Source organism: Periophthalmus magnuspinnatus, chromosome 13 (assembly GCF_009829125.3).
Source record: "Periophthalmus magnuspinnatus isolate fPerMag1 chromosome 13, fPerMag1.2.pri, whole genome shotgun sequence".
Taxonomy (NCBI): Eukaryota; Metazoa; Chordata; class Actinopteri; order Gobiiformes; family Gobiidae; genus Periophthalmus; species Periophthalmus magnuspinnatus.
The window spans coordinates 17,783,765-17,808,648 of NC_047138.1; the positions used below are offsets into that span (position 1 = coordinate 17,783,765).

General features: G+C 43.6%; 1 protein-coding gene across 1 annotated transcript; it reads left to right on the plus strand.

Moving 5' to 3' along the window:
• Positions 1-238: 238 nt before the first annotated feature.
• On the plus strand, positions 239-23,192 carry pld3 (phospholipase D family, member 3). The gene is made up of 12 exons (XM_033976983.2): positions 239-388; positions 7,584-7,670; positions 9,698-9,742; positions 12,231-12,367; positions 13,894-14,074; positions 16,038-16,152; positions 17,697-17,824; positions 17,907-18,104; positions 18,623-18,762; positions 20,136-20,301; positions 20,373-20,472; positions 22,415-23,192. The coding sequence occupies exons 2-12, from the start codon at positions 7,644-7,646 to the stop codon at positions 22,621-22,623; spliced, it is 1,446 nt and encodes a 481-aa protein (XP_033832874.1). The 5' UTR covers positions 239-388; positions 7,584-7,643; the 3' UTR covers positions 22,624-23,192.
• The last annotated feature ends 1,692 nt before the right edge of the window (positions 23,193-24,884 follow it).

A 24,884-nucleotide genomic window follows, 5' to 3' on the forward strand; every position in this document is an offset into this window, starting at 1 on the left:
CTGTTTTGTGGTTTCCACATGAAAGCTTTACGAACAGGTTAAATGACAGACTGTTTATACAAATGATAACTTCTTTATAGAGTCCGTGGCTCAGACGGCGCTCAGAGTCCCTCAGGTGTGGGGCCATGGTGGGACGGTATGCGGCGCCCTCTGGTGGTGGTAATGGCACACTGACCACCAAAACAGTTGACTCACGTGACAAAACGCCATCCAATCACGTTATCTACTTGTGTCACGTGGCAGTATGTGTCCACAGCGCACGGACAGTAGAAGATTGACAAGATACGGCTTTGACTTGTTTTTTCGTGTTTCATAGACTAAAAATCCGTAGCCTACACGCCGGTGTGGATGAGAACGGACTAGAATCGGTGGCTGTGACATTGTACCGGTGAGTTAAGATGGTTGTTGTTTCACAGAACGCGTTTGGAGCTGGGACACTTTGTTTAGGACAGGCAGAACTCAGCTCTTATATAGTAAAAGCTTAGGGTAAATGAGTGAGTGATTGAGTTACTATACGATCTCTGAAATAAGATCATGTTAAAACCTGAGTTACAGTTACTTTCTTAAATTAAAAGGAATACAAGACTGTACTTCATGCAATTTGTTTTTTTATACTATAATATAATTCTACTCACTGTAAAAGTATTCAGAGTATTCAGAATACAGTACTCTGATTGGACCATGTATACATTACAAAATACATTTTAATTTGGGCTAATCAGTATTCTGTAACTAAATACATTTTTAAAAGTATTCTTCACATCACTAACTACTGGAGCGTCCATAGTAGCACCCATAGGAGCACAGAAGAAAGAAGTGTGTCTTTCACGTGATCTTCAGGATTGCTGTGTCTGGCTTTATTACCTTTGAGGCAGAGGAAGTATCGGCCATGATCAGTGACCACACAGTGACCAGAGATGACCGCTTAAACCAGTGTCACTTGACTTTACAGCAGGGACAGGACCTTTGGGTGCTGTGTGTTTATTACTGATCATAATTCTCAGTTAGTCCTGTTTTAAAGGGCCCATGTTACACATGTCTGAGCTATGTTATAATGTTGTTTTCTCATCACAAACATAGTTGTGGAGTTGTGTTTTGTTTCATTTACACATGTTTAACACACAAACGCTGCATATTTAGGCTGAGTTCTTCTCTCAAACTGAAAACACTCTATTCCACCTTGTGATGTTATGTGGCAATACAGAAAGTGCTCCCCTGTGTTTTAATGTCCGTACACCATTCACTAGAATTCAGAAATACCAATCTCTACTGAACTAAAGGTAAAAGGTAGCTGTTAATTAAAACTACCACTACACGACATCACAAGTTGGCAATGAGCATTTTGAGCTTTGAAGATATAGACAAACTAATAATAAAGGGCTCAGATTTCAGTGGTCATCATAGGTTTCTATTAACCTATACGTGGAGATTGAAGTGGCATTAGTAATATTACTGCATATTTTTGTTTTAGTATAACTAGTTCCGAAGGCCCTACTCATGGCGTTTTTCCAGAGGTGGGTAGTACTCAGTTACATTTACTTGAGTAACTTTATAAAGAAATTGTACTTTTCACAGTACTTTTCTAGCCGCATACTCTTACTCCTACTAGCAATATTTTTATTGAAGTAACAGTACTCTTATTTGAGTAAAAGTTGTGGTTCCTCTTCCCACTGCGAGAAAGTTTACAAGAAACAAAAGCTTCATGTTCTCAATATGAAATTATTTGTGTTTCTTGCAGCGCTCCTTCAGATATGATTTAGTTTGGCTTATTTTTGTGTCCGTCCTTTGAAAATAACAGATTTTGTGCATTATTTAAGGTTTTGTCCTTCAAATTAGTTTAACTTTAAATTATAAATCAGATATTACCTGCTGACAGTTACTCTTTAAGTTACTCTTACTTGAGTAGTACTTTTCCCAAATACTTTTTACTCCTACTTGAAGGCCCACTATTACACAAAACTGACACTGGTGAGTTTTAAGCCATGTTATAATTCTTTTACCTCCTCAAAAACATACCTAGAGTTCTGTTTTGTGTCATTCATGTTTCAGTAATTCTTCATTATTAGTCTGTCTACATCTTCAAAGCTCAAAATGCTCTGTACCACCTTGTGATGTCATGAAGCGGTAGTTTTCAAGTTACAACTTCCTTTTACCTTTTAATTCGGTAGAGATTGGCAGTTCCAGGGCTGAACTCATACTAGTGATTCCAGGCAAGGTGTATGGAGTTTAAAAACAGTGGAGCATTTCCTGTATTACCATATGACATCACAAGGTGGAACAGAGTGTTGTTAGTTTAAGACAAACTCAGCTTAAATATTCAGGGTTTGTTACATGTAAATGTAACAAAACACAATTCCGGGTGTTTTTGACTAGGAAACATTATGAAATGGACCAGTAAATAGTGTAATATAGGTTCTTAAAGAGTAATTTCTTGGGTGATATTATTTTTAAGTAACGTTACTCTTACTTGAGTACAGTTTTTGTCTGCTCTGCCCACCTCTGCCTTTGTGGTGGGTGAATGAAAGCCGTGTGTTTAGTGTTGACTGTGGTTGCACTCAGCATGTTGGGTAGGCTGAGTCTGAGGGCCACTGGGGTGGCCTCTGGAACCTTCTCTTTGTCTCTGTCCCTCTCACTAAAGCCAGTGTGAATGAGGAGTGGGCTTCTGCAGCTTTAGGGGCTACTACAATTCCATCTCCACAAACCAAGGCTCTTCATACTGTAGACAAGGTTGTCAAATATATTGAAAATCACATACTAATTGATATTATACTATACTAAAACTAATATCAAAACTAGGTAATCATTTGAGCAGGTATACTAAAAAAGTCACATCAGTGGGATAGAAATGAACCTGTCCTGAATTTACAATGATCTTGAGCAGTATCAGAACAAGTATAAGACTACATAGACTAGTATACTCCCATGGACCATTATGGAACCTACCTGGACCACTGAGGAATTACACAGATATAAGGCCACATGGGAATGTAAAATAAAGTACTATGATTTAATGTTGAAAATCATAATCTATTGTCTGAAGAAAGAGTTTTTTTATTATTATCGTTGTATTTTAATCAGTATTGAGTATCGAGTCTATTCCTCAGCATCAAATTCGAGTTTGAAATTGTCGTAAAGGCAGGTACAAGAGCGGACCAAGGAATGCAGACTTGGGGAAATTTTACAGTGTTTATTAACAATTTGTGGAATAATAAGAGTCAATAGTTCATTAAACACACGGGAGGCAAACCAGGCATGCGGGGTGGTGAGCAGGAACGGGGAAAATCAGGACCAGACAAGGACAGGATCGGGCATGGGAACAGAGCAAGCCAAGCGGGGGTAGTCCAGAGCAGACACGGAGACAGCCAGGGCCGGAGCAAGACAAGACCGGAGACGAGACCGGGGGGGCCGGGCAGGAGTAATCCAGGGAGCGAGAGCCAGGGCAGGAGACGGGAAGCAGGCAGGAGACCAAGACAGGACAGGAGGCGAAGACGAGGGGTGGACTGTACCAGAGCTGGAGCGCAGGGTCAGGAGCAGGAGCGAGCGAGGGAGCAGGAATGTTTAGGAGGTCCTGATTGGCCCGCTCCGTCTGCCCGTTGGACTGCGGGTGGAAGCCGGATGTGAGACTGACCGTAGCGCCCAACCCCTCGCAAAAGGCGCGCCACACTTGGGACGTGAACTGGGTCCCCCTATCAGACACAATGTCCACCGGGATGCCATGAAGACGGAAAACCTGAGCGGTGAGCTGGTCAGCAGTCTCCTTGGCCGTCGGGAGTTTAGGCAGGGCAATAAAGTGGGTGGCCTTGGAGAAGCGGTCCACCGCCTGAGAAGGCGGGAGTCCAGTCACGAAGTCCACCGCTATGTGGGACCAAGGCCGCCTAGGGACAGCGAGGGGAGACAAGAGCCCAGAGGGCGGTGAGTGGGAGGATTTAGCCCGCGCACATACCTGGCAGGCCAACACGTAGGCCCGGGTGTCTGTGTCCATAGTGGGCCACCAGAAGTGTCGCTTCAGCAGGGAGAGAGTACGACTCATACCGGGATGGCAGGCAAACTTGGATTTATGGACCCACTCAAGCACCTGGGAACGGACAGAGTCAGGGACAAAATGTTTACCAGGTGGGCCGTTACCTGGGTCTGGATCGCGGGCCTGGGCCTCCCGGACCGTGTCCCCAATCTCCCAACGCACCGCCGGCACCACACAGGAAGGAGGGATGATGGTTTCAGTTGGGGAGGGGCCGTACTCCAGGGTGAACTGGCGGGAAAGGGCGTCAGGCTTGACATTCCGTGATCCGGGACGGTAGGTGAGAATGAAGTTAAAACGGCTGAAAAACAGGGACCAGCATGCCTGACGTGAGTTGAGCCGTTTGGCGGACTGTATATATTCCAAATTTTTGTGGTCCGTCCACATCACAAACGGTTGTTCCACCCCCTCTAGCCAGTGGCGCCACTCCTCCAGGGCGAGCTTCACGGCGAGGAGTTCCCGGTCCCCCACATCGTAGTTGGCCTCGGCCGGGGACAACCGACGTGAGAAGAAGGCGCAGGGGCAGAGGCGGTTATGGGGGTTAAATTTTTGGGACAGCACAGCCCCCACTCCCGTGTTGGACATGTCCACCTCCACCACGAATTGGCGCGAAGGGTCGGGCTGGCGAAGGATGGGGGCGGATGTAAACATTTTCTTAAGCCGGTTGAAGGCCGAGTGCGCCTCAGGTGACCAGGAGAACTGGAGAGAAGGAGAGGTCAGTTTAGTGAGTGATGAGATTACACGGCTAAAATCCCGTATGAACCGTCTGTAGAAGTTGGCGAAGCCGATGAATCTCTGGAGCTGTTTGCGATTGGCAGGAACTGGCCACTCCGCGACTGCCTGGACCTTCTCCGGGTCTGCCTTCACCTGGCCGCGCCCCACTATGAAACCCAGAAAACTGACCTCCTCAGCGTGGAATTCGCACTTTTCAGCCTTTGCGAATAACTTGTTCTCCAGTAGGCGGTGTTCCTGGAGGGACCGAGAAAAGATCAAGATGTCATCTAAATACACAAAGACAAAGCGGTTTAGAAAGTCACGAAGGATATCATTTATAAGAGCCTGGAATACTGCCGGGGCGTTGGTAAGGCCAAAGAGCATGACCAAGTATTCGAAGTGGCCAAGGGGGGTCTTAAAAGCCGTCTTCCACTCGTCCCCCTCCCTTATGCGCACCAAGTGGTATGCGTTCCGTAGGTCGAGCTTAGAGAAAATGGTGGCCCCATGGAGAGGAGTGAAGGCGGAGTCAAGTAGAGGTAACGGGTGTTTGTTCTTTACCGTGATGTTATTCAGGCCCCGGTAATCAATGCAAGAACGCAAGGACTTGTCTTTCTTGGCTACGAAAAAGAACCCCGCACCCACCGGAGACGAAGACGGGCGGATGATGCCGGCAGCCAGGGAATCACGGATGTAGTCTTCCATAGACTCTTGCTCGGGCTTTGACAGGTTATACAAACGACTGGAGGGTAAGGGAGCACCCGGCAGGAGGTCGATTGCGCAGTCATAAGGGTGGTGCGGGGGTAGAGAAAGCGCTCTGTCTTTGCTAAAGACCTCCCCGAGGTCATGATACTCAGCCAGGATTGCAGACAGGTTCAGAACGTCCGAAGAGGGACCGGGAGTGGAACCGGCTCTTCCCGCGGGAGACAAGGCGGGCTGAAGACACTGGGCGTGGCACTTTGGGCTCCATCCAGAAACTCTACCCCGGTTCCAATCAAAGACGGGGTTATGCGTACGTAGCCAGGGGTAGCCCAAAACCAAAGGGGAGGCAGAGGAGGAAAGCACATGGAAACATCGGGTTTCACGGTGGTTGCCGGACAAGACCACAGTGACGGGTTCCTTAATGTGCGTAACGTGGGCCAAGAAACGTCCATTAAGAGCCTGGGCGCTAAGAGGGCATTCCAAGGACTCCAGTTTGACGCCCAGCTGCTCCGCTAATTGGGCGTTGATAAAATCCCTTTCTGCTCCGGAATCCACGAGCGCTAAAACAGGTAAAGTCTCTGAATGAACACACAGGTTGGCATTGAGCCTCAGTCTATTATTGTTCTCTGGGATGCAGGCCTCACCCACCAGTACTCCCAGTGCTACTGGTGGGTGCCCCCTTTTGGCCGAGCCAGGCAGGTGGCCACAAAATGTCCGTGTTCGCCGCAATAGAGGTACGCCTCAGCCAAGCGACGCCTCCTTCGACGTTCCTCGGCCGATAGGAGCGTCCGGTCTACCTGCATAGGCTCCTTGGGAAGAGGCGGGGTGGCGTGCGGCTCCGGTCGGGCCAGTGGCCGGCGTCTCTCTCTCTGGCGTGCCCGCAGCCGGTTGTCAATCCGGTGGGTCAGAGTGATAAGGGCGCGTAAGTCAGGGGGTTCATCGCGAGACACCAATTCATCCTTCAGGTGCTCGTTAATCCCCCGTAAAAAGGTGTCACGAAGCACACTATCCGTCCAGTCCACTTCCGCGGCGTGTGTCCAGAACTCGATGGTGTAGTCCGGGACCCCTGGTTGAGACTCAGCAACCGGGACGCAGCACTGGCCTGATAGTGCGGGTGATCAAAAACCAGTTTGAAGGCGGAAATAAAGTCATTAAAGTTCACATTGTCTATCGGTGTGTTTGCCAATCGTGCCTCTGCCCACTGGAGAGCCCTTCCCCAGAGTAATCCACAAATGTAACGGATCGGCAATCAAATGGAACGGAAATGGAATGGAGGCCTCTGAATTAAAACGAGTGGGGCACTGCTGAAACAGGAACATGCACTGGAACAAAAACCCCCGGCAGAGGCTGAGCTGACCTGAATATGGCTCCGGGTCCATGCCTCTCGACTCCGGAGGGCGCGGCGGCGCTTTGGACGCAGCAGGTGGGGCAGCGAGCAGCACGGCAACTTGATTGGTAAGCTGAGCCACTTGTTGAGTTAAAGTCTGATTAAAATCCAACAAGGTCCGGATAGATTGTTCATGTTGTCCAATAATCACACCCTGGTGGGAACACGCTTGTCGCAGTGACTGGTCCGGGCCCGAGCCTGCTTGGTCGATGTTGGCCAGACCGTTCTGTCGTACAAGAGCGGACCAAGGAATGCAGACTCGGGGCAATTTTACAGTGTTTATTAACAGTTTGTGGAATAATAAGAGTCAGTAGTTCATTAAGCACACGGGAGGCAAACCAGGCGTGCGGAGTGGTGAGCAGGAACGGGGAAAACCAGGACCAGACGAGGACAGGATCGGGCATGGGAACAGAGCAAGCCAAGCAGGGGAGGGGGGGGGAGGAGCAGGAATGTTTACACGCGGACGGTCTGGCTCCGAGTGTCTTCTGCCGAGCCCTCATATACTCGACAGCAGGTGGCGATGATTGTGCTAATGCACTCCAGGTGCACACGGGAGGAGTAGGAACTCCGCCCAGCTCCGGATTCAGACAGGTAGGGGAGGGGGAGAGCACACAGGGAGACAGAAAATGCAGGCATCGTGAAAGAAATGTTTGTATTGTGACACTATGATATTGTGATAGTTGTGGAGTTGAGCTGCACTGTGATTGGCTGATGCTGAGAGCATTAGTGTCCAAGCTGCTCTCTGATTGGCTGATTCTGTTTCAGGTCCTCCTACACTGCTGGTCCCTGATGTGCCACTTGTGTTAACCCTGCAAGTGTGTAAACATGACGGAGGATATTCCATACAAACAGGTGGGCTGCTAGGCTTTCATTAAAAACAGACCCTAAAATACATATTTGATTTAGCTTTAAAGAGGTGGTATTTTACAAAGTTGATTTTTTTAAGCAATTTTACCTTGTTATAATGTTGTTCCATTATCGAAAACATACCTAAAGATGTTTTAGATGTCATCCATCCAAGTATTTTAGCAGGCCTTCTCCCAGGCCTTATTCAAACCCTTTTTACAGTTAGCTGTAAAATTCTATGCAATGTTCAGCCCAAAAGCCTACGACATTTCTCCATAAATATACAAATGCGTGATGCAAAACTGTACACAGCAACTTGACAATCTTGACGTGATGTGCACACCTTCCCTCTATCCGCTGGGGTTCTCCAGGGCTCTGTCCTGGGGCCCCTCCTTTTTATCATCTATATTCTCCCTCTTGGTTTCATCTTCTGTAAGCACAACATTCACTTTCACTGTTAGATGACACCCACCTCTACCTTTCTTCCAGGCTCTCGTCATCTCTCCCACCATCCTCCCTATCCTCTGCCTACAGGAGATCAGCACATGGTTCTCCACTAACTTTCTCATGCTAAACAGTTCCAAAACAGAAGTCCTCCTAGTAGGCACCCCATCCACACTCTCCAAATCTAACAGCTTCTCAATCAACATCAACAACTCAACTGTCCATCCTTCCCCTCAGGTCAAGAGTCTGGGTGTCATCCTCGACAGTACACTTTCCTTTCATTCACACATCAATAATGTCACCCGGTCTGCATATTTCCACTTACGTCTTCGCCCCTCCCTCACTCTCTCCACCCACTGCCATTCTAGTCCACAGCCTTGTAACTTCCCACATTGATTACTGTAACGCTCTTCTCTTTGGACTCCCCAATAAATCCCTCCAGAAGCTGCAGCTCTTTCAGAACTCTGCAGCCCGGGTCATAGCACGGACTATCCACATCCACTATCCACTATCCACCACATCACCCCCATCCTACAACAACTCCACTGGCTCCCCATAAAACAGAGAATTAACTTCAAAATACTAATTACCACCTTCAAAGCCATACACAACCTAGCCTCTTCATACATATCTGACCTCCACATTGCTCCTGCCCGCACTCTCCACTCCTCCTCCTCTCTCCAGCTCACTGTACCCTGTGCCCGACTTGTGACCATGGGGAACAGGGCTTTCAGCCGCTCTGCCCCCCAGCTTTGGAACTCTCTCCCTCCTGATCTCCGCAACTTAGACTCTCTTCCACTCTTCAAATCCAGACTCAAAACTCGCCTGTTCAGACTGTCCTATCTCTTGTAACCAATCACACATCTTTTATCAATCAGTTTTTTGTCATGTTTTATTGTATTTGTATGTTTTTATCTAATTTTTATCTTGTTCAGTGTCCTTGGGTTTTTTGAAAGGCACTTATAAATAAAATGCATTATTATTATTAGTTTCAGCGGGACGCACCCTGATTGTGTTGTGATAGCGCTCTGAAGGGGGAGTGACTTAACACGGATAGCAAAGGGAGAGGAGACTCAGAGCATCAAAAACAAACATTAAACTTATAAAACGTGTTAATAGATGACCTAAATCCTATTGAGCATCTTTGGAAGGAGCTAAAACCTGGCATTTGGAAAAGGCACCCTTCAAACCTGAGACAACTGGAGCACATGAGGAGTGGGCCAAAATACCTGCTGAGAGGTGCAGAAGTCTCACTGACAGTTACAGAAATTGTTTGATTGCAGTGATTGCCTCAAAAGGTTGTGTAACAAAATATTAAGTTAAGGGTACCATCATTTTTGTCCAGGCCTGTTTCATGAGTTTATTTTTTAATAATTCTATTGAAGCATGTTTGAAAAGCAATGTCTCACTTTCATTGGTTAAATTTCATAGAATTTTTATTTATTATTACTTTTGTCAGATTCAAGTTATTTCTGTGACCATTGTGAGTTTTTCTTTCATTAACCGACAGGTACCAACATTTTTTTCTGGAAGTGATTCAAAAGCCTTGAGTCTTTAACTTTAATCCCATTTGTGTGTTTGTGTTTCAGCTAGGAGAGCAGCAGGAGGCACAGTCCCAGAGGAGAGCTCCAGTGGTAGGTCTTCCCACATTTGGCACCAGTACCTACACACCCCCACTCGCGATTACAATGTTGTTTATGTGATCATATCGTCTGGTCTTTCATGTAAGTGTTGCATGGCATCTCAAAATGCGCAGGAGTCTCATCAGTGCCAATACTGAAAAAAAATTGGTGGATCTATTTATTTAAGATTATGATGTCACAAGTTATTTTTATTTAAATTATTTCCTACCATGCAATTTGTGGAGTATAAATATCACTTAATGCCTATTAATCTAAGCAGAGATTTTTACCAGTTACATCTTTTTTATAAGTTTTATGATAATATATATATGTTTTTTTTTGATATGATGTCCAACAAAGTGTAAAGTTCCAAAGTGCCAACTCACACAGTCCGCTGTGACAGGAAAAGTGCTTGGAATTAGAGCAAAAAACATTGGAGTAAAAAACATTATACGTATACAATATTTCTGTGAATAGGCACTGTAGTCAGACAAACATGTCTGACGAGGCAGTTTGGATCAAATTAATATCAATCTCAAGAAAGAGGCTGGTCTCCTCCAGCCTCTGTCCGCGCAGTTGAGTCTGGGTCTGTCTGCTTGGGTGAGCCTGGGTCTTTGTGTTTTTCCAAAACCTTTTTCACTTCCGCCATCATGTCTCCTCCGCACGCACTCGTCGCGGTGTATTTAGCTACAGGTGATGAAAAGACCTGGGGAATAGGGGGATAGAGGAAGCAAATGTGTGCATGTATTGACAAGGCTCTGTTCACTTGAAGCGGGTTGTCACAAAAATAAGTTCAGTGATCAGCTGATGGTCTTTCAGGTAGCTCATGGTGCGTGTTTGGGGTGAATGATGTTCAATTTATGTGAAGACCGACCCAAAAGTAAAGTAAACATAACTAAATCTAGTGTGCACTGGGTTTGGTCCACAGAGCCGCTAACATGTGTGAAATGACCTAAGACTATGGGGGAGAATTTTAGGCCGTGTGCAGCCACAATAGTCTCCTGTATGAATGGGAAACACTGTGTAATAATGTGCAGCGTTGTAATTTCCAGGCTGATTGTGGCCTAGAACGTGTAGTAGTGTTTCAACTTTTCTTCATACAAAGCTGTTCATTTGTTATTTGAAGGGTAAATAATAGTTCCACACACAGTTAGATTTCTTGTGTAATAGGTTAACTGTGTTTTCAGGAAATAAGTGCCTTTTTGCTTCCATACACTGGTATCAGTTGGGTATTAAAGTGTCAATATCGACATCAGAACTGAAATAGCTGGATTTGTGCTTCCTTACAGTACAAAAATGAAACTTGCAAGACTTTCCATGTCTAATGTGTGATCTTTACAAAGACGACCTAACATGAAATTGGGTAGTCCGGACTAAAAACTCCGAACTTTGGATTTTCAGAGATGAGACAGAAGCGAGTATAGTGAGCAAATATATATTTCTTTTTATTTTAAGAGATTCTTTTTTCAGACCAACAAAAGTTTTCATACCTGACAGTTTGGATTCCTCACTAGAGTGGTCAGAGTGGTCACATGATATTACTGTGTCTGATCAGTTGATTCAAACAGGTTTTGGCACTGTGTTCCGACTGGTAGAGGCAGGATGACAGCGCCATCTGCAGTCTGTCAGTACCCCAGGTGTATGAGAGTAAAAAAGTCCCCTTGTCCTGGTTTAAAGATCTATGGGCACCTTTCCGTATTTCAGATAAATTTTGTGGAAGTGTGTATTCTTTTATGGAGAATTCCATGTAACTTTTTAGAATTGAGCCCCCTGTTCTTATGTTGGCTGACACACTGGCTTAGAAAGTGATATTGCTGGTGCTGGTCTGTGTTGTACACCAACAGCTGCACAGTTAATTGTATTGAGTGGAAAAACCCAATTGTACCTGTAGTTTAGACTAGGGTTGTCAAAAGAACACATTCACAGGACAGAAACCTTTCCTGAATAGCTTTAGAATGAGCTGGAGCTATATCAGAACAAGTATAAGACCACATAGACTAGTATACGCCCATGAACCACTATGGGACATACCTGGACGACTGAGGGATTACACAGATATAAGACCACATGGGTATAAAAGTACTACCATTTAATGTTGAAAATCACATTCTTTTCTACAGGTCTAAAGAAAGAGCTTTTTATAATCATCGTGGTATCGGAATCGGTATTAAGAATTGAGTCTATTCCTTAGTATCGAAAATCGAGTTTTACATTTCTGTACCGTGGCAACTCTAGTTTAGACCTCTACAAACACGTTCTGAAATATATGGGATTCTTGTATTAGTTTATCAGTTCTTTACATTGTGCACTCTGAACAGGATCCTACTTTATACATATATTGCAAATTTAATTATAAAAAAGTGTCTGAAAATTAGCAGTTGCAATTTTTTTTCCTAAAATCATGCAGCCCTAATTACCACAGTAAAGACATGCTGAAAAATTACCAGTGCTTATCTGGTGCTAGTGTAAAGAGTGTAACCCAGTGAACATTTCCCTGCAGAGTCTGTGTGCTCTGCTGGTTCTGCTCTCCCTGACCGCTGTGCTGCTGACTGCCTTGCCAGTACTCATCCTCCTGGACCCCCCAGAAGACGGGAGCACCCCTTTTCCCCGGTTTGAGCCGCCATCGGACCCCTGCAGGTAGGAACTCACTTCACGTACACAATACATCTCATGTATCTTCTGCCTCTGTGTCCGTCATTCTGTCTGCCCCATGACACTCTGTTTTATTAGCTGTTGCTGTGGTAATGTTATGTGGTTAGGATATGACAGAACAGCTCAGAGTCACACTCACACCATACTCGGAGAGCACAGAAGATTCAAAATTGCATATGAAGATCCAAATTCTGGTCACGCCTCCCTGAAATCGGGGAAAAGCAAATCGGGTCCTAAATCCTGTAGTATGTGGCAGGCTTTACTCACAGTGGGAAGAGTAACCAAAACTTTTATATCGGTACTGTTTCGTCAATAAAAATATTACTCAAGTAGTAGTAAATGTATGCTGCTAGAAAAGCATGATTTCTTTAAAAAGTTACTCAAGTAAATGTTACTGAGTAAATGAAACTACCCACTACCTGGCTATGCAATGCAGTCGAACCAGAGATGGCATTATGTGACATATACTGAGGTGGACAGATCATCATAAGCTCCTTTCACACATAGAGCTTGACCTGGGAATTTACCTGCATTTTTCCAGAACAGGGTGATGTGTGAACAAAGCCAGAACTGATTTCCGGCATTTTGATATAGCAATTTCTCGGGTAAATTACCGGGAATATTACACTTTATATTACAGTAAAGATTACATAAAGTAATACATACTATGAAAGTGCTGAAATGAGCCAAAATGAGGATCCAAGTCATTTAGAAACCCAGACAGTTTTTCTACATTAATAGTTTATAAAGCCACGTTGGAGAGTGAATTTCGGCTTTTGTTAACATTAGCATAATGGAGCATAACAGTGCATTTGTAACTGTAGAGGCTCAGAGTATCCAGAGCGTTTCTATCTGTGTGTAACCAAAGGCACATGGACAGGCTCTGGGCTGTTGGGCATGGCACCTTAGCCAATCGTTGGTGGCACCGATCATAACGTATAAAGCTCAAAGAATGGTCTGTGCACACATTTGTCTATATCCTATGCTGCTACATTTGGCACAGGCAGCACGTTTGTGTGCCTAACACTCTGGTCTGAACTCGTTCCAAGACATCCCATAATTCTGCTTGATATTTTAAGCTTAAGGGAAAAGCTTGTCCCAGAATCAGTCGATGTGTAGATGCGGGTGAAGGCTCTTGGGAAAAAAGAGGATGCCGGAAGGAAATGGGTGGCAGTATGGGACATGAAGCATGGCTGTTTTTTGTACGTGGCACTAACACAGTCACATATGTGTGTGCACAGGTCACCCTTTATGATCGGCACCATCAACCATTAGGTGAGGTGCACACTGCCCCAAGAGTAAAGGTGTACGTTTGCCTTTTGTTACACACAGACGTGCTCTTGGATGTGCTCTGTTCTCCAATCACATTCGTACATCTAAAATGAAGGCCCAGAGCTTAGTACAGTAGGTGTGTGTCTACAAGTCAGTTCTATGTTGCCATAAGGTGGGCTGTGTGTCAAAGCCCAGTTATTTCCAAGTATATGCCCTCAGACTGTTCTACTCTTCCTCAGTTTTGTGTTGGTGGAGAGCATCCCAGAGGGAGTGACCTTTAACTCCAGCACCACACACCTGACCATCTCCCAGGCCTGGCAGAAGCTGATGCGGGAGGCCACCAGCAGCCTGGACATCGCCTCCTTCTACTGGACCCTTACCAACAGGGACACAAAGACTGAGGAACCCTCTGCTGCCCAGGTGAGACAGTGTCAGGCTCGCCACACTGCAGATAAACACCATTTACCCAAGGGAAATGAATGCAGTAGATCAGATTAAACTGATATTTGTTCTTAATAACAAAGGTAATAAAAAGCTATAAAACTCAACATCAAAAAGATTTTTTTTAATTGTAATAATAATAATTCATTGTACAGTGGGGCAAAAAAGTATTTAGTCAGCCACCAATTGTGCAAGTTCTCACACTTAAAAAGATGAGAGAGGCCTGTAATTTTCATCATAGGTACATTTCAACTATGAGAGACAAACTGAGAAAAAAATCCATAAAATCACATTGTCTGATTTTTAAAGAATTTATTTGAAAATTATGGTGGAAAATAAGTATTTGGTCAATAACGAAAGTTCATCTCAGTACTTTGTTATATACCCTTTGTTGGCAATGACAGAGATCAAACATTTTCTGTATGTCTCCACAATGTTTTCACACACTTGCTGGTAGTTTGGTCCATTCCTCCATGCAGATCTCTAGAGCAATGATGTTTTGGGGCTGTCACTGGGCAACACAGACTCCCTCTGTGTCCCTCCCTCAACTACCTCCGAAGATTTTCTATGGGGTTGAGATCTGGAGACTGGCTAGGCCACTCCAGGACCTTGAAATGCGTCTTACCAAGGCACTCCTTTGTTGCCTGGGCAGTGTGTTTGGAATCATTGTCATGCTGAAAGACCCAGGCATGTTTCATCTTCAGTGCCTTTGCTGATGGAAGGAGGTTTTTACTCAAAATCTCACGATACATGGCCCCATTTATTCTTTCCTTTACACGGATCAGTCGTCCTGGTCCCTTTGCATAAAAACAACCCCAAAGCATGATGTTCCCACCCCAATACTTCACAGCAGGTATGGTGTACTTTGGATGCAACTCAGCATTCTTTTCTCCTCCGAACACTCCTCCAAACAGTTTTTAACAAAAAGTTATATTTTGGTTTCATCTGACCATATGACATTCTCCTAATCCACTTCTGGATCATCCAAATGCTCTCCAGCAAACCTATGATGAAAATTACAGGCCTCTCTCATCTTTTTAAGTGGGAGAACTTGCACAGTTGGTGCCTAACTAAATACTTTTTTGCCCCACTGTATTTATATAGGGCCATTCAAAGCTTTATAGTGGTAAGTTATTGTTGTAGTCTTAGCTGCCCTGGGGCAAACTGACAGAAGCAAGGCTGCCAATTGGCCTCTCTAACCACCACCAACACCCACAAACACACCACATTCATAGTGGGCAATGTGGGTGTGGCAAGTGTCTTGACAAAGACACAACAGCAGTTTCCACTAGAGCCACTGGTGTCCCAGTGTGGCATCTGCTATTTCAATTGGGATCCCATCGCATTGCCTTTTGTCTATAAAACAGTAATTAATTCCAGATATCAGAATACACTCTTCTTAAATACTTTATGAAGGTGTGAGCCTGGTCACAGGTGAATCTCCCTGAGTTCAGATGGGTGTGATTGAAAGGTGGATTGGGCAATACAGTGGACATGCATGCCCTGTCCATATCAAAACAAATTTAGCTAAAGATTTCAGCAGAATAGTGAAGAGCAAACTCGATTAATCTGAGGTGAGGGAAATGTGATTTTGTTTGTAAATCAAAGGCAACCAATGAACATGTGTCACTGAAAAAAAACAAATCTAATTGTACAGCCGTGTTTGATTCTGGCTTGAGACGCAGCTGAGGGCGTGCTGACCACATTGATATCCCTCGAAAAAGAGTTATCATTCTGGATTTGCCAGGCAACTAATTGGCACATTACCTGATTATTGAACAGGTATGCTTCATGTGAGGTTGTGTCTGTCGAACTATTGTCCCTTTTGATGGTGCTTTTCCTGAGCAGACCACAGCCTCGTACAGGACAAACTTCCACAGTAGATATGTGTACATTGATAGCAGGTTATCTTGATGTCCCTTTTCTGTCTATGTTGTTTTAGGGTGAGGCTGTGCTGCAGGCTTTGGCTGACCTGTCTCCAAAGCTCAGTGTCCGCATCGCTGTGAACTCACCCCAGGAGAGTCTGCCAGCCAACCTGCAGCTGCTCCAAAGAGCAGGTACACAAGGGGTTTGGGTCCTCCACAGAATGAGACAAATCACTTCTGAAGCACATCTGCCCTTTTGCCATATTATTGAATATATTAGTAGAAGTGTGTGATTATTTCTGCACCATGGAAACGGGGTTATCATGAGAAGCGTAGTAGAAATATTGCTGCAGCTAAACTTAAATTTCCTTCAGGATCAATAAAGTATCTATCTATCTATCTATTTCCCTATAAGGTACCTGCGACTTTAAAACTAAAGGTGGCCTTTTCGACAAAGTCTCTATCACCAGGCTTTGAAGGCAAATTAAGTTCTGGCCATGAGTCTGACTGGTGTAATGTAACAGTTTTTGGTTTGTCAGGAACGGAAATTAAATGTTTTGTCTTGCTACAGTCATGTGTAATTGAAAACAGACAATGGGCCTCATGCAAGAAGGTAAAGTTTTCCTAACTTGGAGCATGGAGACAGGTACACTCCACTCATGGAGGGTGATGGAGGGGTCGTGTGGAGTTGTGGGGTGTCGTGGGGTGTTGTGGGGTGTCGTGGGGGGTTGTGTGGAGTCATGGGGGTTGTGTGGGGTCATCGGGGGTCATGGGGGTGCTGAGTCCAGTCGTGGAGACCAGGCGCAAGGCTGTAACAGTGGTCCATATATAGTACACTGGGGCTGGTACAGTACTGTTTGACCAAATGGATGACTGTATAACTTTAGAAATTTGAATTTTTGGTAGCATTATTATTTTGCTAAATTGACTCTTGTGAGCTTTAAACCATGTTGTAATGTTGTTACCTCATCAAAACCATACCTGGAGTTGTGTTTTGTGTCATTTACACATGTTTTAGTAATACTTTTGCGCACATCTTCAAAGTTTAAAATGCTCTATTCCACCTTGTGATGCCATGTAGTGGTAGATTTCAAGTTAACACCTGTTACCTTTAGTTCAGTAGAGATTGGAAATTCCAGGGCTGAAATTGGCCAAATGATCCTAGTGAAGGTGAATGGACTTTAAAAACACAGTGGTGCACTTCCTGTATTACCACATGACATCACAGGGTGAAACAGAGTGACAGAAGAACACAGCCTAAATGTGCAGAATTTGTGTGTTAAACATGTGTGAATTAACAAAACACAACTCCAGATATGTTTTGATGAGGAAACATTATAACATAGATCAGAAAATGGCATAATATGGGCCCTTTAAGTACAAATTTATAAGAACATTTCATGCAAGAGGACCAATGTTGTATCTTGTCTTGCTGTGGCTAAATCTATTTGGCTCAAAATCACTCACACGAAAATAAACTCAATGCTTATTCTTGTTCCAGAGCTGCAGATGGCACAAGCAGTTGTTAAGTTGTTGCTCATTGCAAAATAGAAATCATTGTATTGTTATGTCACACATACTGGTGATGACTCTGAGACATGTGGCCTGATGTCAGTGAGGTGTAAGCTCTGTCTGAACCCTGACCTACCTCCAGGACCTTCACCACAACCTTCACTGGGACCTTCAGACCAGGTGGTGCCTTCAGTGAGACATATGTTTTTACTTTTGTGTTCCAGGAGCTCAGGTCATGACTGTGAACATGAAGAAGCTCACAACAGGGGTCCTCCACACCAAGTTCTGGGTGGTAGACAAGAAACACGTGTACATCGGCAGCGCCAACATGGACTGGAGATCCCTTACACAGGTAGCAGTCTAAACCCCTCTGCCTAAGAGCAACACTGACGCCTGAAAGCCCTGGTGTAAAGGTTTTCTGTGCTGGGCTGTAGGTAAAGGAACTGGGAGCGGTCGTGTACAACTGCAGCTGTCTGGCCGCAGACCTGGAGAAGATCTTTGAGGCCTACTGGTACGTGGGACAGAGCCAGTCAATTCCCCCTTCATGGCCCAGCAGCTTTTCCACCACCTTCAACCAAGACAGCCCTATGCAGCTGCAGTTCAACAGCTCGGAGGCCAGCATCTATCTGTCGGTAAAGCTCACAACGTCAACATGTCTGCTCCTCCTCCTGATCCTCTCTACAGTAGGGATGTCAAAAGAATAAAATTCAGATGCTAATCGATATTAAAACTAGTAGCAAAACTAGATACTCATTTGAACAAATATTGATACTGAAAAAGTCACATTCACAGGATAAAAGTGAACCTTTCCTAGAAAGCTTTAGAATGATCTTGAGCAGTATCAGAACCATATAGACTAGTATATGCCGATGAACCACTATGGAACCTACCTGGTTGACTGAGGGATTACACAGATTTAAGGCCACAGGGGAATATAAAATAAAGTACTATTACTATTTTTACAATTTTACTACTAGTACTCGATTGAATGTTGAAAATCACGTGCTATTGTCTAAAGAAAGAGGTTTTTTGTTGGGGTTTTTTGGTATCAGAATGGGCAGAGTATTGAGTATAGTCCTTAGGAATGAAGTCAAGTTTGATATTTTTGTATTGTGACAACATTACTCTGCAGTAACCTGTTCTCCTGCAGAGCTCGCCCCCGTCCTTCTGTGCGTCTGGCAGAACCTCCGATCTTCAGGCCATCCTTGGTGTGATCAGTGATGCTCAGAGCTTCATCTACATCGCAGTCATGAATTACCTGCCCACCATGGAGTTCTCCTATCCCAAGAAGTAAGCTTTTAACCCTGGCTCTCTTGTTTTTGATCTGTAGCCTCATTTACCCTGGCACAGCTTTGCTTGGGGCTGCCTTGGCACGGAACAGTTGGGAGCGTTTTAATTACAAAAGGCCCAAGCCACTTTTGGGCGTGACAGATGTCTAGCAAGACAAACCCCGAAGAGGTGACGAGGCTGCCATGAGACTCAGAACAGCTATAAAAACTCTGGTCCTACAAGAGCATCAACACAGATCAACAGCAGCACAACAATGAGCCCCACCCTGTAACGGCTCTATGGAAGTGAAGCTTATGTTACAATATTATTTCCTCATTATAAACATCCCTGGATATTTTAATGAATAGGTTTTATTCACACATATTTAACAGCCTGCATATTTAGACTGTGTCCTTTTCTTAACCTGAAAACACTGTGTTCCACCTTGTGATGTTAATGTGTGTTAATACAGGAAGCATTCCACTCCATACACCTTCAATGGAATCATTTGGATAACTTAAGCCCTGGATTTTAAAGTTACACCTATGGTTATAGCTACACATCTCGATACACCAGCAGATATCTGAGACTTTCTATTGAAAATCTCAACTGTACAGAAGGTAAAACAAAAATATTTAAATATAAACGCAACAGCCTATTGTTATTTTGGAGTACTGAAGACTAAGGCAGTTCAATTGAGGCTAAAAAGCTGTTAACCTTAAAACTACCATTTGGCTATTAATCCAAACATGTGTGAATACAGCAAAACACAGCTCCGGGCATGTTTTTGATGAGGGAACAATATTATAACCTCAGTTTTGTGTAATGTAGGATTTAAGAGAAAACAGTGAACATGTAGCTTTATTTGTGTTTGTCCTTGAACCTAAGTATATTCTAGCACGTAATTGTAATTAATTAGTACATTTGATTATGATTTTAAATGTAATTGAGGCCCTGTGAGACAACAGTGGCCCTGTCCACTGTTGTCTCACTTGTCTTGACTCATTTCTGTACCTACAAACACAATGCATATCCGGATATGATTGGACAAAGCCCATAGATTATGCAAATTGTGGTTTAAAACGACTTCAGTTTTACAACAGTAATAATAATCAAATTCTTTAATAACAAATGCTAATAGCTTTGCTTTAAAATGTAACTGGTCACTATTATTTAGAGTAGTATTTCGTAGTAGTATTACATTTTACTTTTTCTTAAGTAAAAATTTGGTAGTAATACTTTTTACTAAAGTAACAGTACAGTTACATGGCTAAAAACTTTCAGTAGTCTTTCCACCTCTGTTGAATTACCTTCAATACAACAATATCTATTAGCATCATGTGGACAATACCCATCTGCTAATGTCTCTGCTTCACTTTTGTGTGTGTGCGCAGGTACTGGGCCAGTATTGACTCTGCCCTTCGGGGGGCGGTGTATGAGCGGAATGTGGCAGTGCGTCTGCTCATCAGCTGCTGGGACAACACTCAACCCCTCATGTTCCCCTTCCTCCGCTCCCTGGCCTCCCTGCAAGAGCCACGGAGCAAACTGGACATCCAAGTGGTGAGCTGACCTTTGCTAGCACTTTACCCCCTTGCGGAGCTCTGACATGGGGTTGTGTGCTTGTTTTGCAGAGGCTGTTTGTGGTACCAGCGAACCCCAAACAGAAGGAGATCCCCTTTGCCAGAGTTAACCATAACAAGTACATGGTCACAGACAAAACAGCCTATATAGGTACGTATGCATGTAGGTTCTACAATGTAATGATGACTGTGACAATGATTACATTGTACTTCTTGTTGTTGATTTTTTTCTGTAACTGACTAGACGTTACACTCGACTATTAATACTTCTGCATTACAACAGAATTATGCATTTTAACAATATTCATTTTAGCTCTCCCACATCTGTATTGAAGCAAAATTGACTTGTGAGCTTTTAGCTGTGTTACAATGCTGTTACCTCATCAAGAACATATGTGGAGTAGTGTTTTGTTTCATTCACAGGTTTAAGTAATCCTGCATTATGTCTGTCTATATCTCCAAAACTCAAAACTCTCTGTTCCACCTTGTGATGTCATGAAGTAGTAGTTAGTTAATAGCTACCTTTTTCCAGGGCTGAAATCAATCTAAATTACTCTAGCGAAGGTCTATGGACTTTAAAAACACAGTGGAGCACTTCCTTTGTTACTCTGATCTAACTTGTTATGTCATGTGGTGTTTTGTTTTTGAGAGAACTCTTGCAGGCTTAGTGTGTTAAACATGTGTGAATGAAACAAAACACAACTCCAGGGATGACATAGATCAGTAAATAGCATAATACGGACCCTTTAAATATTATTGGCCTATAGAATGTTGTGATGTCATCTGAAACCCAGCAATACCTAAATACTACTCAACACTAAAACTAGTCTTGATATTTACATAATTAAGAAAAATTGGACAAAATTGGACTTTATCTATATCACAACTAGTCAGAAACCAGATGCTGTTATTTAGTGTCAAAAATGACATTCTGATGTCTAAACAGTGTGTTTTTGTTATGTTTTGTTTATGTGGTAACAGGTATCACACTTTTTCCATAGTGTCGGTACAATAATAAAATGCCAAATTTGTTACTAATACTGTGCACATCATAACTTGGAACTGTTTTTGATGTGAAATGTGTTCCTGCATTTTGATGCATTTTCATTCCTATGAACAAACAAGTAGGCCTGTCACAGTAACTACTATATTGACTTACTGTTATATTATATATAATATATATTTTGGACCACAATATTTATCGTGAGCACTTTTTCTTTGCAAAAATGGAAAAATTAGATATTTTTATTGTAATATGATCAGATTTGAGCTGTAGAGGAGTAAATGAGTCCCTTTTATGGCTAATTATTGGTACATTCTGCTATTTATCATGATATTTTGAAGCATGATACATCGCTGCAGAGAAATGTCCCAGCCCTAAAAAAAAATGCAATGAATACACAGGAGATGGACATTCAATGGGAATTTTACTTAAAGTTAATGAAACAAGAAATAAAATGAAATTGTATTTGATATATTTCAGGTGACTGTCAGTGTAGCCTTTTAAATATGACTGTATACCTATTGTATAGCTATTGCTGTCATCTAATGCCATAGTTCATGAATACTTCATTAATTCATATTTTCTTGAAAATGAAAGGGTCTGAAGCACACATCAAATTTTTCTGTTAGCAATTATTGAAGAAACATCACAATTTAAATTTTGCAATCTTAGAAACTCTTAAAAACAAATTAGTTCAATTTAGTTTGCAGTGGTCCAAACTTATTCAGTTACCTTATGCATTCTGAGTTTATAAGCACTTGTCACAACTTTCAGATGCCAGTGCAGTTTTGCTGTGAAGGCAAAGCTAACGTCCACTTACGTGATTTTTTACTCAAATACACAGGCAAACGTTATAGGACCTAACAGTGAAATCCTTCATTCCTTTTCATTTGCATTATGTAATATTTGACTTTTACTCTAGAATGTGACCATCTTTATAACATCAAAATAAAGTTAATGTGACATAAACATGTAAACTTTCCTGTTTTGAAGAATAGATTGAAGTGAAATAAGTTTGAATGAATTAATTTGCCACTATAATTGTAAAAACTAAAAATTCATTGGCTGTAACTTGTGTGTTTTCTCCCAGGGACATCCAACTGGTCTGGGGACTACTTTGTGAACACAGCGGGCGTTGCCCTGGTGGTGCAGCAGCCGTCACTTTATGCAGGAGCCCCAGACTCCTCAGGGGCCACAGTCCAGGCACAACTGCAGCAAGTGTTTGAGCGGGATTGGGACTCGGCCTACAGCTCCCCTCTGTCTCATGACACCAACTCTGCAGACATGTGTGCAGTCTGACATGGGCAGTACTCTAAATACGCCATTGCTCCAATCTACCTCCATTTTACTGCCACCAGTACACAATTTTATTTTCGTGGGATTTGGCAGTGTTGCGTATATGTGTATTTTTTTTTTTTTAATATCTGCTGCTCACAAGTGCAATCTGCAGCTATCCATAGGAGAGGCTGACAGCATGCAGCTCTTTATTGAAATGATGTTTGTGGCGGCATTTCATAAAAGGGCAGGTGGGAATCAGCTCCCAGTGGGCTGTGCAATTTTTCAATTTGGAAGTTAGTAGACTTGTTTCTTTTATCAAGTGATTTTAGATTAATACTACAATGTAAAATGTCCAAAAATAACCTAATGACCCACAGGTGTCACAGGTGTTAGAACTACCGTATATATAGCAGACAAAAGCACGATGTCTTCTTTAAGCACAAATCACGAAATGAATGGACTCTTTGCTCTTAAATATTATATTACATTTTAGAACATATTGCTTAATATAGAAGATTCTCAGGACAGTGTGATTATTTGAGATGAATATGGTAACCTCTTAATAAAAATGTCATCTTCTGTGTTTCTGCAGTTGTCCATCCAGACTGTTTTTGTAGAAAATGTGTGCTTCATGACTGTCACTATTTTCCCTCCTCAAAGTGCATGATGTGCTCAGAAACATGGTAAAACACACTTGGGAAAAGCAGGTGTGTGATAAACCATACCAAGTTTATCTCTCTCTCACACACTCTTTCTCTCTCTCTCTCACACACACACACACCCCCCCACACACCCCCACACACACACACACTCTATATACACATACTGTACTACACACACAGGTGACATCTCATTAGTTTGCCTCACACTCGTCTTTTTATAAGGTGCGAAGGGTCTTTCCCTCGCACTTACCAGTTGAGCTAGATAGCCACACTGCATGACACTGTGGCATTAGCACTACTAGAAACAAGTTTCGCACAGGACAGGTTGGGTCACAGATCACAGGACCCTCACACTATACACATATGCACACACACTATATACAGTGTGTATGGAAAGTGTTAAGGCCCCCTTTGGAAATCCTCTGCCATTCCTCCTTGCAGATCCTCTCCAGTTCTGTCAGTTCTGTCAGGTTGGTGGACATTTTCATGTTTCTCCAGAGGTGCTCAAATGGGTTTAAGTCAGGGCTCTGGTTTGAATAGCCCAGCCAGAGCCCTGTGCGTGACGCCCCTCCCCAGTCTCCGCACTGTCAAGGGACAAGAAAGCGGAAAGTTTCTGATGAGGGTCCCGGGTCCAAATGCCCGGCCTCCTCTTCTATGTCCACTGGCCCCACTCCTTTGTTTGAGGCTACTACTCCTGTGTCCACGGGCTCCGCTCCTGTGTTTCCGAATCCCCAGTCAACACTGATGGACTCTGGTCATCAACAGTCAAGAAAAAAAAAAGATGAGGGTCCTGGATCCAAGCGCCAGGTCCCCACTCCTGTGTCCGTGGCTTCCACTCCTGTGTCCGTGGCTCCCACTCCTGTGTCCGTGGACCCTACTCCTGTGTCAATGGACCCCACTCCTGCGTTTGAGGCCCTTGACTTTGGGTTTGAGACCCCTGATTTTGGGTTTGAGGCCCTTGATTTTATCATTGAGGCACCATACTTATTGTTTGAGACCCCTGATACTGTGTTGGAGCCCACAAATTCTGTGTTTCAAGCCCCTCTTCCCCAGTCCATACTGCTAGACTCCAGTTGTCAAGGGTCGAGAAAACGCAAACTTACTGACTGATAAGGCTCCTGGGTCAAAGCACCTGACCCCCACTCCTGTGCCCACAGGATTCAAACCTGTGTTTGAGGCCCCTACTTGTGTGTTTGAGGCCCCTAACTCTGTGGGGCCCTCCACTGTGCCCAACCACTGCACCCCTGCTCCTGGATCCATGGGCGCCACTCCTGTTGCCTTCACAGCCTTCTCTCTGTTCAAACATCAGCAGTGGGCGAGGGACTAGACTGAACTCCGCATCAAAAACATGATGGTCCTGGACGCTGTGCTGCAAAAAAGAGCAAGTCTTTTCTATGTTCTTCATATAAAATGCCTTTGCTAATGCTAACATGCTAATATAAAATGATTCTAACTAAAGAGCCTTAAAATTTAAAACTTCAGGTGATGAGTAAAACATACTTATAATCAGGCCTAACCTAAAGACAAATGCTAAAGGTGTGCCTTTAGCATTTGTACCTGATTTTTACTGTCCTAAAATGTGAAAAACAGAAGTAGTTAATTTAAAACAGTTTGCAGCGA